General features: G+C 33.6%; 1 protein-coding gene across 3 annotated transcripts; it reads right to left on the minus strand.

Moving 5' to 3' along the window:
• Positions 1 to 5398: 5398 nt before the first annotated feature.
• LOC102578800 (serine/threonine-protein kinase HT1-like) lies at positions 5399 to 12888 on the minus strand. Of its 3 annotated transcripts, none has more exons than XM_006353682.1 (3): positions 12691 to 12888; positions 10911 to 11840; positions 5399 to 6052 (listed from the first exon to the last, which is right to left on the minus strand). In XM_006353682.1, exons 2-3 carry the CDS (start codon positions 11807 to 11809, stop codon positions 5713 to 5715), a joined length of 1239 nt encoding a protein of 412 aa, XP_006353744.1. In that variant the 5' UTR covers positions 11810 to 11840; positions 12691 to 12888; the 3' UTR covers positions 5399 to 5712. The 3 variants fall into 3 exon arrangements, with proteins under 3 accessions (XP_006353744.1, XP_006353742.1, XP_006353743.1); XM_006353680.1 differs by having other exon boundaries at positions 10911 to 11825; positions 12691 to 12839; XM_006353681.1 differs by having other exon boundaries at positions 10911 to 11828; positions 12691 to 12801.
• Between the last annotated feature and the right edge of the window lie 539 nt (positions 12889 to 13427).

The raw sequence follows: 13427 nt of genomic DNA on the forward strand, positions 1-13427 counted from the left end.
GATATGATTTTATATACGGTTGTGCAGCAAGAGATAGGTCTATATTCTCCTATTCTTGTGGGATGATCCACTTTGGGTATTAAAGTAACAGATGTGTAATTTATAGGTGTATACATTACCCCTGTCTCAAAAAACTTCAGCACTGCATTTGTGATTTCTTCTCCCACTACTGGCTAGGCCTTTATAAAGAAATGGGCATTAAAACCACCATATCCAGGAGCTTTCAGATCACTGATATCCTTTAGGGCTAATTCTACTTCCTCTTTTGTATTTTAGTAGTTACTTGTACTTAATTATTAACATAAATTTTTATATTCAATTAGTGACTGAATTTCTGTTTGGGGTTAAAGGTGTCTATGTGTGTGCTTTTTTAATCAATTGTATTTCATTAATGACTTTTACTTAATTATTGTTAATGTTTACGCATATAAATACGAGTGAAGTTACATTCATTATATTTTGAAGTTGTATCATAGCGGACCTTTTTGTATGAAGGTGAAGAAGCAAGATATGTGGGTGAATTAGTGAGTGAATATGTGAATATTGATGTGAATACAATATCATACTTTGAGATTAAAAACTATATTAAACAATTAGGGTGTATCCCGAATTGCAAATTTGGTACCCGACCACCTAACAATTGCATCTTAGGAGATATTGACAACTTTTAATAAAGTTGGAACCACTAAAAATAATGCTAGTGAAAACATTGGAGATAATGAAGTAGATGAGGTTGCTTTTAATGGGGTAGGTGTATATCTAAATACTGCCTTTAAATGTTTCTTCTCTATCATATCCAACAACTCCAAATAATGGTTCATCAGATTCTAAATATATTGATTACTCTTTAAAAAGGATATGATAAGTCAACCAATGATAGTGATGCTTCTAAAAATAATGAATCATATTATGCAATGCTTGTAGCTATGAAACTGATATATATATATATATATATATATGATAGTTGTCATGAGGAAGGTGAAAAATTGAGGTTCAAACTACCTAAAACAAAAAGGAAAAATCATACCACAAATAGTATTAGATTTGATCTCAACAGTACAAAAATTTTGTGGCAATTGAGTACGATTTTTGAAAATGTGAAAAAGTTTAGATTGACTGTCACTAAGTATGCAATTTAGAAAAGGGTTCAAATTGAGTAGTATGTGAATGAGCCAACTAAAGTAAGGATGAGATGTTGCAAGGAAAATTGCAAATGACTATTGTATGTCAGTCTTGAAACTACTACAACTAATAACTTTGTTATTAGAATATACATTTCAGTATATCTATGTGGGAGGACCTCTAGAAATTACTTGTGCAATTCCTCACTAGTATTTTTAAAAATAGAGTAATTGAACAATCAAATATCAAAGTGTTCAAGTTGTAAGAGTTAATCAGGAAGAAGTATAATGTGAATATTGACACCAGTGGCGTACGCATGATTTTTTTTCTAAGCGGTGTCACCATTAAGTGACAAGAATGACTCAAAAAGAAAATCGATGAAGCTTTTGCTTTAGGCCTTCAAAAATTTGAGGGCCCCATTAATAGTGAACTTTATGAAATAATATTTTTCTTAAAATTATAAAAAATTGATTAAATTATTTTTAAAAAAAATTGCCTACTCTTTAAATTAGATAATATTTCAAAATTTTAAATTAAACCACTCACATTTTCATATTATTAAATAAAATTTTATACAACATTATTTAACATATTTTATTGCAAATAAATACGAATAATATCTTTTAATAAATTAACATCAATCGGCAATGAATTTAAATCAATTTCTTCACTTCGTCGATATTTTTTTGACTCATTAGCTTGTTCTTCCAAGTCAGTTGAAGCTTGAATTGTTAAGATTGACTTTGAAAGTTTATGATTTTTTTTAGAATAATACCTCTGCATTAAATTTAAACTCTCCATTAAATTTATACTAATATGATGTAATCTGCACAATTGGCAATTAAGGATCAAATAATAGACGATTATAGACAATTGTGATCAATTTAATGAATTCTAAATTGTTTCATTGTAACAAGCCAATAGAAAAAAATAAAATTATTATTATGAACAAATAAAAATAAAATTTCAAGCACGTAATAATTTAAAATAGAATAGCACAAAATACTTACATGATGTGGAGAGATTTAAGATGCCAAATGCCGATGATAGATGAACAAGAACGGAAAGAAAATTGAAGAAACTCACAAGTCACAAATATATAAATATAAGGATTTAAGGAGTCAATACTATTTTTATTTAACTATAATTCTAATGGATGAAGGGCTCACATATTTTGAGTTTTATTTTAATTCTAAAAAAGAAGAAGAGTAAGTTAGATTTTGAATGAATTAGAGTGGGTCTATAAGTTTTTAATGAATGGGACCTACTCGTTTGAATTTAAAATAACAATTTAAGAGAAAAAGGGGTAAAAAATAAAAATAAAACATGTAAAAAAAAAAATGTAGAAGAAAAGTAGCCCGTTTGGAATCCAACTCGGGACGTAAAACATCAAATGTGGCGCCTCTGCCACACGAGCTAGGAGCATTCTGATATAAGGGGTGTCCTTTTTAATTGTTTTACCTTTTAAGTTTTTTTTATATAGATATATTCCATAATAAATTTTAACGAAGCCGTGTCCCGCGACATACCTTACCTACTCCTAAATCCGCCCCTGATTGACACGACAACAACTAAAAGAGCAAGATGAATGAGTTTTGGAGAACTCTTGATTATAAGAATGAGATGTAAGGTCAAATTCATAGAGTACTTGCCTATTAGATATATAGATATTTAAATTGCAAATCAAGTGCCATTTTTTTTAATTTTATACAGAGTAAAAAATACTATTAAACATAAAATATTATATTACTTATACGTAATTTAAAATATAAATAACCTACCAAACGGACCTCAGTACTACATATACTAGCTAGAGTAATGTTACTATAGTCCTGTAAGTGACTGAAGACTTAAACTGACAAAATGAATATTTACTTTATGGGAAGACACCAAAATACACACATAAGAAGGAAAAAAAACATGAGAACTAAGCATATTTACTTATATATCTTTCCGGCATCTTACTTGAACAATTACCAAAAAGAGAACAAATTCAAAAAGCAAGAAAATGGTTCTAGATGACATACACTTCAATTGTCAGTAACGTTTTATAAAACACGTGAGTTATCAATCACTCGAAAGAAATCCAAATTGCTAGAGTTTAGTTACTTGGACTGCTTCTGTTTTTTCAATGTACGTGGAAACAGAAGATTATCACATTATACAGTCGGGAGCATTAAATGGAAGATCAACAACATCAAGAAAAGCATATTGAAAAACAAAGAGAGTTGAGATAGCCAGATTTAACACTAGTTATTCTACAAAGCAAGGCAAGTGAACTAACATATAGTTGCAGTAGAGACCAAATAAGGAAAAGAAAAGGATATAGTAATGTACCAGAGCCTCAAGTATTGTTCCAATTGTCCAAAAACTTGTACACATAATCATCCACATCCCCCTATTTTGTGAAGGCATAAATTCAAGATCCATAAACAGGTCCACCACCAACTCCAAATCCAAATCCAACCATCAAATAACGAATTATAATTTGGAGAAAAGGTACGGAGAGCTGCACATACAGCAGTCACTATTGCTATAATATACTCTTATAATATCATTGACTAATGAGTAATTTCTGAATAAGAAACCTTAATGATACCATAATATTTATATATACTCTTAGTATCATTGTTCAGAAATCTTAATGATACCACAACAATATACATATACTCTTATAGTATCATTAACTAATGAATAATTTCTGAACAAGAAACCTTAATGATTTCACAACAATATACATATACTATTATAGTATGATTGACTAATGAGTAATTCCTGATATACATATACTCTTATATATAATGATTTAGTATCAGTTAAGCGAAATTATCAGCCCTAATGATACCAATACAATATCTGATATTGATTTAGTATCAGTTAAGCGAAAATTATCAGACTTAATGAATGAGGGTATGGGTTGTAATTATTTTTGAGAAAATGAGTATTTTTTGAATTACTTTTAATTGAGGTATAAGCATGTAATTAGTTTCCCTTATTATTTTGAGTTTTATGACCCATTTATTTAATTTTTCCTATTTTTTATGTTATTGTTGCTGCCTATACTTATCCATATGTTTTATCTTCTTGTTGTTGGAAAAATAGATTTCCGACCGTTGTTACCGTCTATACTTTTTCCTAGCCTTATATTCATGGTAATTGAATCATTTTGTGGTCATTTGATCCGCCATCCTCTTTGTTCCATTGTTTCCATACTCAATAGGGCTGAAAATATAGAAATTGTAATATGATTTTTTAACTTTCATGGTTTATGTTGAGGTAGAGTTGAATTTTATCTAGTTGTTTATATCCGACTCATGTGCTTACTTATTTTTTTTAATTCCTCGATGAAAATCTTGTCTCCACCACTGATTTCAACACTTGAATTTTATATCGACTGTTTGTATTTATCAGTCACTTTTAATCAACTAAGTACTCAAATAGTTTCTTAATTAATCTTTAAGAAAATAGACAAATTAAAATTTAAAGGTATGTTAAATAGTCAATTTAGTGATTTAAAGACGTGATAATTGACAAGAGGGAGTTGCTTGATAGTAAGTATATCCACCTCTAATTTTAAGATTGTAAATTTGAATCACTTTTACAAAATGTGATAACTACTTCGTATGAGATTAGACTATTTTAAAACACAAGATTTATCCCCGTCTAGAACTAATGTGAGAAATTACTTTTTCCTCATGCCAAAGGAAAAACCACACGTTGAGAGTTTTCCGACCATTCCAAAACAGTGACCAAAAGTTGTCTTGTTAGTATGTTTTGCCCAATCATACCTTTGATTTTTCATAAGTTTTCCTTTAGATACTGAACCTTTTAACTATTACTGGTGACTTATTTAAATGTGTCTTGACCAACTTTATTTCTTTTTTAAAAAAAATGTTCATTCTTGGTTCTCTCTTTCCCTCTAGGAGACAGCTATATCACATCATATATATATAAAAATTCTTACAAATGTTGATTGAACTTTTTGTCCTTCCTTAAAAGACCTTACTAGACAAAATTGGAAATTGGAAATTTAGCTATTAAAGCTTACCTTATTTGAATTATGTATGTAAAATACCTAAAAATATATGATTTTTTTTTTATTATATCCATTCACTAGAGTTTGGTTATTAGTTTTGTAAGTAATAATATGATAAAAGCCCATGTAAACCATAAGGAACTCGACAGCAGCAACAATTTCAATTAGATTAGGGGATTTTAGATCCATGCATAACCAAAAACTTTGATTCCCTTGTCTTCTGTGAGGTGGATCTGCATGTAACCATCTTCAGCACCTGGTAAAATTTGACTAAAGTAAAATAAAACATAGCCATAATGGACATGTATACATACACATACTCTTCTATTATCGCTAATCAGAATCTTAAATTCAAGAAGAAAAGGAAATCAAAAGAAGATACAACATAAAATCAAACAGTTCCTTGTCACAACTTTCTCCCCTTTTTTCTATCTGAATAAAGAAATTATGCCTCTCATAGATACACACATGCCAGACTTTGGAATCACTTCAGTTTAGCCTTCCCAAATCCTTTACTCTTTTGCCCTTTACTGCCTACAGTTTCTCTTTCCATATCAATCTGTAGTCATGGGTTGACTGATGCAGCATCTGAAACGGGCCTTTCTGACCTTCGTCAAGATCTCTGTTTCTGCAGCTTCAAGCATTCTGACCACCTGAGAGAAGGGTGGTCTATTGTCAGAGTTACCATCCCAGCAGCAAGTCATGATTTCAGCTAGGACAGGTAAACAATCACTGGGGATGGTTGGACGGACACCTTTGTTGACAACTGCAAAAGCTGCCTGCACAGCAGTCATGTTCTGGAAGGGAAGCATCCCCGTTAGAAGCTCCCACAGAACAATGCCAAAACTATAAACATCAACTTTTTGGGTGTACGGTCGGTGCTGGATCATCTCCCTGCAAAACACAGTAAAATGCACTCAAGTAGCCCACAACAGCGCACACATGCTAAACCACAACTAGGAGCATTATCCTTTTATTTTGCAACAGGAATAATGAAAGCATATTGCAAGAAAAAACAAAAACATGCAATTCAGAAGGTATTGCTAAGATGTGAATACAGTCAAAAAAATACTTGCTAAGATGTGAAGAAAATTTCAGGGAAATGAGACAGGTTTCTTTTTCCAACCAACCAAAAATCAAATTGTGAATATATTATAATTGGATGTGATATCCAAGAGTGGCTACACATGCCAAGATACGAGCCTTATTTGTCATGAAGATTGCAACTTGGCAAGTTCCCATCTATTTTCCTCAAGTCATGCATGCTACTCATCTATGCACTACTCAGCCCTCGCACGGGAAATAATTGCATTGAAAAATCTTGGGCCATCACAGCGAAGTGGTCCATCCCAACTTGCAACAGCACACTTGTACATCACCAGAGACACAATATACATCCATTCCAATCACAAGCATTTTGACACTATCTTCAACTAAATGTCCGGAAATATTGTCCAATTGGAAATGAAACCTTCATCTGTCGTATTTTTTTTTGACAAATGCAAGCTTAATCACAGGCATTTGGTCAGTCTCTTATAGACACCGACAAACACCATCTTCTTCGACTAAATGTCGGAAAAAGTTTGTCCAATTGCAAATGAAAAACTTCATTTGTCACATTTCTCTAACAAATGCACGCTTAATCTCCAATCCCCTTGGTTTTAAATAAATGTAATTTCATCCCAGAAGACAAGTTTCATCTCTTATATTTTGTAGAAAGCTAGATCATGGAAACTTATTACACAATTGTATCCTAGAGATATATCCATAGATACTCTTCTTTAAACTTAATTATGTTATGAATCTCCAGCCAATGGAAAATGATACTACTCTATCTTTCAATCTCCTTTCATCCTGGATTTCTCATTTAACTCGAGCTGCACATCCTAACTGCCGCATCAAGCCCGAGAAAGAAAATAATAAGCTAACATATGTAATATCTTTTCTTTTCTTTTTTGTGAAGGCTAACACGAAAGTTATTATAAAGGTCTAAACCATGATAAATTCATGTCTTCTGGTCTGTTAAAATGTAGCAACATGTTAGTGAAGTTTCCAATTGAAAAGGCACCTACGTAGTAGTGACACAATAAACAATTAATCAAATAACTAGCTTAACCTCGAACAAAGTTGGCTCGGCTATATGGATTGGCAACCACCATTCTCTATTCAGGCCCAAATTGAAGTGAACATTTTGTTTCCGTCATTAAAACTTTACCATAGTTATCAAACAGGGGCGTTAGTAATTTTACTTGTTGTTTATGTTCTAATTTCATGATTATAAAGTTCATCTGACAACTGCTAAATCTGTCCAGTACGCAAATGCATAAATTGACACATGACACTACAGTGTACCCATACATACAGAAGTGTAATTTCTTTGTAGACAAAGTTAGAATATTCTCACTATGTGTATCTGTACCTTCCATATTCTTGTGTTTTTTTCATGTGAATGTACACATGTGCTATGTCAGCCTATCTAAATCCTTTAGAAGATTTGATGCATACACTTCTCGTTCTTACTTCTCCAAGAGAGCTAAAAAGCTGACAGTTCTTTCATGAAAAGATCTACACTGCTTAATCGCTTTAGATAAGGCAACACGAGACAAGCATATGACACCAACCAAAAGTACTCTTTCGAAATCAGGTGAGTCAAAAGTCAGGAGCTAAATCTAAACTAGCTACACTTCCCTCTCAGCCTGCCTGCAATCCGGTGACAAACTTATTCTTCAGCAAATGGGACCGAGTGGAATTTGTTCAGCATTTTGTGTAAAATAATTCACCTTAGCCTAAAAAGAAATTGTCCACTGCAGAAGATGGCACCACCCTTTGGCAGCCACAACAATGAACAAGAATGAAAAGCTATAGCTACAAGGTATCCTCTGCTGATTTCAGAGATGAAAAGCCAGGATGTGGTCATCATCATTCCAGCATATTTCATGTCTGTGTTTCCTATCCCATCCACAGTTAGTACGCTGGTAAGGGCAAGAACAACTAACCAAGGACTTCCGACAGGATGGAACAAATGGTGACAGGAAAAATATCCAAAATGGATAGTAGAAGATGAAGACCACTTGGAAGTACAAGTACCCGATGTTTGCAGGTTAAAAACCTTTTAACGAATCCTACTAAGGAGAAACTATGGAGGAATTGCGATTCTCGCAAGTTACGAATGTTGTAGGCAATGATGGTTATGTGGACATGGATGACTGCAGTAGAGCCTGTAATTGCTTGTAGATCTTTTCTAGGACATTCTTTCTCTCAAGATTTTGAGAAGGAAGGTACACAATGCTTGTAGGCAATGATGGTTATCAGATATGTTTGAGTCCTATAACCATCATTGCCTACAACATTCATGTTGTGTCCACACAAGAAATCTACATAGGACTTGAACTAAAAAAATTCAATGTACTCTCAGAAGCCATATTCAGGACACAATCTCAATGCAAAAGATAGCAGATGCTATAATTACACAAGTTGAATTTTTGCCAATCTACTCTTCTTACTTCAATTGTTTGAAATAGGGCAAGGAGAAGAAACTAACCCTTGGAGCACGACATGTGGCCTAGTGGTCAATGAGGTGGTGCAAACCTTGGAGACCAAGGTTTAGAAAAAAACATAAGGTGATGTCTACCTATCTGCATTTGCCGAAACCTTGGCAGACCAAGTTATTTAGTACGTGTGGTGGCAAGAGGTAGCAGGTACCTGGTGAATATTCGGGTGCGTGCTGGCTGGCCCGGTCACCCCGTTATAAAGAGAAACCCTAATTTTGAAGCTAATTCTGTCAAATTTCAAATTAAGGATAAGAAATGATACACCCAAAAAATAAGTTGAACCACTTAAGCTGAAGGGCCTACAACTACCCAACAGAAATTGTTTAACATTTCTCAGTTTGATTACTGTTACATGGAATGAGCACAATGAACAATTTATTATCAGATAGATCGACCAGATGAAATAAAAACCAAAGATTGGCATAGGAGGGAACAAAACATGATAGAAAAATATATGGTGAAGCCACCCTTTGAAAGTTTAAAACGAAGGTGACAGATGAGCTTTTGTATACTGTTCTAACTAGAAGACTCCACAAAAGAACATGAGTGTGAACTATGGAGTGATTCAGGTTCCAGTCGAGGTTCGATGAGTGAAAGCACAAGCGGAAACACGTGAAAATTGACCAACAACCAATTTTGGCCGGCACTTGCCTTCCTGCCGAGTTTGGGTGTCAACCCGCAGAGAAACAAAGGTCCTGGAAATTTTCCTTCGACCTACGTGCCCCGCCCTCACCCTAGGCCAAAATTCAAGAGATTTTTCAGCTTTTTTTGTTTGGGGTCATTTTCATCCAAAATTTTTGGGACATGTTATAAATACTTGGACCACACATTTTTGAGAGGAATTTTGACCTAGCAAGCATTGGAGGAGTGGAGAAGAGTTGAAGCGCTCAAATTTATTACTTTCCATCACTATTTGATTCAATACGGAAGTTCGAATCAATTGGCAGTTGTAATGTTTTCTAGTTCTTATTCTTTGATGTTCTTTTATTCTATTATGGATTAGTTTCTCTTATTGGGTTTCCACAGATATGGTGTATTGATTGACGTTTTTAGATCTTATTCTTGTTTAATATCTTGAACTTGTGGATAGTAGTTTTAATTGATTGTTGAGCTATTCTTGATGCTTTAATCGGAAGAGGAAGTGGTCTATGATTATCTTTGTACAATCCTGATTTAGCTCAAGTTGAACATTTCCATTGATAATCGAAAGAGGCTCTTGAATAATTTATCTTGAGTTATAAGTTGATGATACTCGTGAGAAATCAACCGAAGATCTATTTCTATCCATAGTTTTTGCACATTCTTGGGGATTACATTAGTCTAAACTTGTGGAATAAGAGTTCATTGGTAAAATCTTGCATTAATATTATGTATATTACCCTACATCTCATATTGATAGTAATTATTGCTTCCGTTATCAATTGTCTTTAATTACGTTTGTAGTCAATAATCGTGGTTAATAACCACATCAAACTCAAGTTTTGATCCCCTAAATAATAGTTAGCAAGCTTTTTTGATTCGTCACTATCTTACTATACTACTTTCGAGTAGTGAAACTTTTGAAAATCATGTTGTGTTTTGTGCTCATCAATTGAATCCACACAATTTAAGAGGGTAGAGCGGTGGGCCCATTATTCCCAAGTTTCGAAAGCTCTGTTGGCCCAAAGGTTTGAGGGTAGAGGGCAGGTCGGGTCCATCATCCCCGATTTTGGAGAGCTCTGGTTGGATCAAGACAGATTTCTCAATCATCAGGGAAAAAAATTAAATCCTATCACTTTTTCACTTTAAATCTATCTTTAGGCAATGAAGGTGTAGTTATATAAGATCATTATATAGAAGATATATTGCAAAGAAAATGTTCAGTCAAATATCATATTGGAACATAAACATATCTTACTGATAATATTTCTCTATTGTCTTTATTAAGTTAAAGGCAATTGTAAAGCAAACACAAGTATACAAGACATTTGAATGAATTCTATAAAATGAAGGAAACTAAAACCATTAAAGAATCTATGGAACAGCCGAAATAGCTCTGTGTTATGGTTAATATTTAACATATTGAAAAAGAAATAAAAATTCAGTATTATGGTTTTGCCAAAAGACCAGGCTAGAATAAGACAATCGCATTTTTTTTGAGAAAGGTAACAGTAAATAAGGCGATCACATTTAATGAGGCAGCTAAAGGGTTAGAGCCTTACGGAGCCATCCAACGGTATGTTCCAGTCTCTGGTGTCATTCCTTCCGTCTGCACCTCAATACGAGCAACACCAAAGTCTGCAATCTTGATTGATTTATCAGCAGAAATTAGTAGGTTGTCAGATTTCAGGTCACGATGTATCAGATTCAGGCCATGCACATATTCCATACCCCTTGCCACATCCAAGGCCTGCTTCACTGCTAACTTCAAGGGCACAGATCGATTTTGTCGCCTAGTGAGAAACTGACGAACTGATCCTCCTTTAGCATATTCAGTGACAATACACCACACCATGGGTTTACGGCATGCACCGATAAACCGAACAATATTTGGATGTCTCAACCTTGCCAACATCATAACTTCCTGCTGAAACTGTTGCTCCATCAAGTGAGCCCTCTCAAGATCATTATCCGGCCTCTCTAGAAGCTTGATAGCAACATCCTCACCATTATAAGTTCCTTTGTATAGTTTCCCAAAAGCCCCTTGAGCAAAAGCTGGCCCCATGTTGAGCTTCCTCAAATCAATCGTCCACTCATCATAATTCTCAAGCCCATTGGTAGGAAATCGAGGATCCATCAACGCTTTAGCTAGGGCATCATCACTCAACCCATGCGAAGCTTTTCCCTTATTTACACTAGCTGCAACCGAATAGTTATTGTGAACACGCTTAAGACCCTGATGGTTTAAAATACGAGTGTGCGAATCATTTGATCCAACACTGCTGTTATCCATGGACATTGCAACTGAACCTCCACCATTGCTCATCTGCAAGCTCCCATAACTATCGATTGACATGTGTGATCCCTCATCAAGCTTATGGTAAAAATTTTGTGAGAGTCCATAATGATCAGGGTTTTCATTTAAGTCTATAAGTCCCGCAAACTTTGGAGCCTCCAACATTTTCCCGTCTAAGCAACTGCTGCAAAAAAAACTATAGGTTCTTTAGCATGAGGATTTGTAAGTCAAACTTTAACCGTCCACAACTTGTACAAATCATGAAATGTGAGAAGCTCGTCTGTTAAAAATTCTTCTCTCCAACTTCATGCATCAAAACACAAAAAACAAATAGGAGAAAATAACTGAACAAAGATTAATTTCAAAATGAACCCACAGAAGAAAGGCTTGTTGAGAAAGTGTCTCTTGAGTCTTCACTCAGAAGTAATATTTCAGTTCATTTAATTCCTTCAAATTAGCTAAATGACTCATTAAATGTAATCCATGACTATATGCTTTCATAGAGCACACTAAGTATAGAATTCGCTAAAACCTATTAATGTCTTATTCGTTTTGTAAAGCCAGAACTATTTGGACCAATGTTTTGCTGTTTAAAGGAACAATATTTTGCTGTTTGGGGATTCTTGAGAAATGACAGAGTAAAGAACTTTGTTGAATTACATGCAGAAAAATCTTGAGAAGCCTGAAACATCTGAAAGAACAGATATATATATAACTAAAAAATAATTTTAAAAAAAAGTGAACTTGTTGAGAAGAGAAAAAAAAAAACATATACAGACCCACCCAACAGGTAAGAAGTTCCATTTCCTCTCTTACATTTATCTCCCCCAACAGTTGAGGTTTCAATCGTAATTAGAACAAAAACGCGTTTTCGATTTGTAGCTCAAGCTTGAAAGAAAACAAGTCAGATACATGAAGCACAAAACAGGCAAAAACATAGCTAAAGAATTTAACAACAAAAGCAAAAAAACCAGCTGAAATCCCTCAATTGAAGTGAAGAAAACCCCAAAAAATCAACAAATTAGGCGATCCAGTAGTAAATTTACCTGGATCGAGTAGACTTGACTTTGAGATATGGTCTGAAAACAAACCGATCGACCGAAAAAGCTGTAAAAAGGAAGTCTGAGCAGCAGCAGCGGTGGAGAAACGATGTCGTATAAAGAGATAAAAGCAGAGAGGAGAAGAAAATGAATGAATGTATTGTTGGCCTTTTGCAGTCGGTCTTGTTTTTTTGGTCTCTGGTTTTGTTTTAGTTTTCCAGGCCACTTTTGTCTCCTTGCATACCCACTTGCTGGGGTCTACCTTTATTTGGACTCAAACATCTTGTTTGCTTCATGACATAAATGCATAATGAGTAATATTTTAGATATTTCATCAAATTATTTTATTTTATGTATTTGATAATAGATAGTAATATCATTTTTTAAATTAATTTAATATAAATTATCTCGCGTAAAAAATAAAATATCTTTATCTGCTTATATTAATTTTTTATATTAAATCAATAAATGCATGACATGTATTCTTACACTTAATATGATTAGTTAATATATATTTCACTTTCATAAAATCACTTAACAGTGATAAGATAATATAGTGACTAGTGTGGTGTAATCACCCCAGATAAACAATTTTTTGCCGTTAATCATTCTTATAATTCAAATTATTATTTTTCGAAAAAAAAAAAAAACTTATTACATCCATATTTCAATCATGACATAATGTGACATTATAAAAAAATGATTAATACTAATAGTATAGTGGAAGTGAGAACTGAGAAGTA

The sequence above is a fragment of the Solanum tuberosum genome, unplaced genomic scaffold (assembly GCF_000226075.1).
Source record: "Solanum tuberosum cultivar DM 1-3 516 R44 unplaced genomic scaffold, SolTub_3.0 scf00157, whole genome shotgun sequence".
Lineage (NCBI taxonomy): Eukaryota > Viridiplantae > Streptophyta > Magnoliopsida > Solanales > Solanaceae > Solanum > Solanum tuberosum.

Excerpts from the sequence above, each read along its gene's own strand:
- LOC102578800 (XM_006353682.1), bottom strand. The coding sequence starts at position 11,809 with ATGTTGGAGGCTCCAAAGTTTGCGGGACTTATAGACTTAAATGAAAAC. Across the intron at positions 6,053-10,910 it reads ACATACCGTTGGATGGCTCC|GGAGATGATCCAGCACCGAC; the intron begins GTAAGGCTCTAA and ends TGTGTTTTGCAG.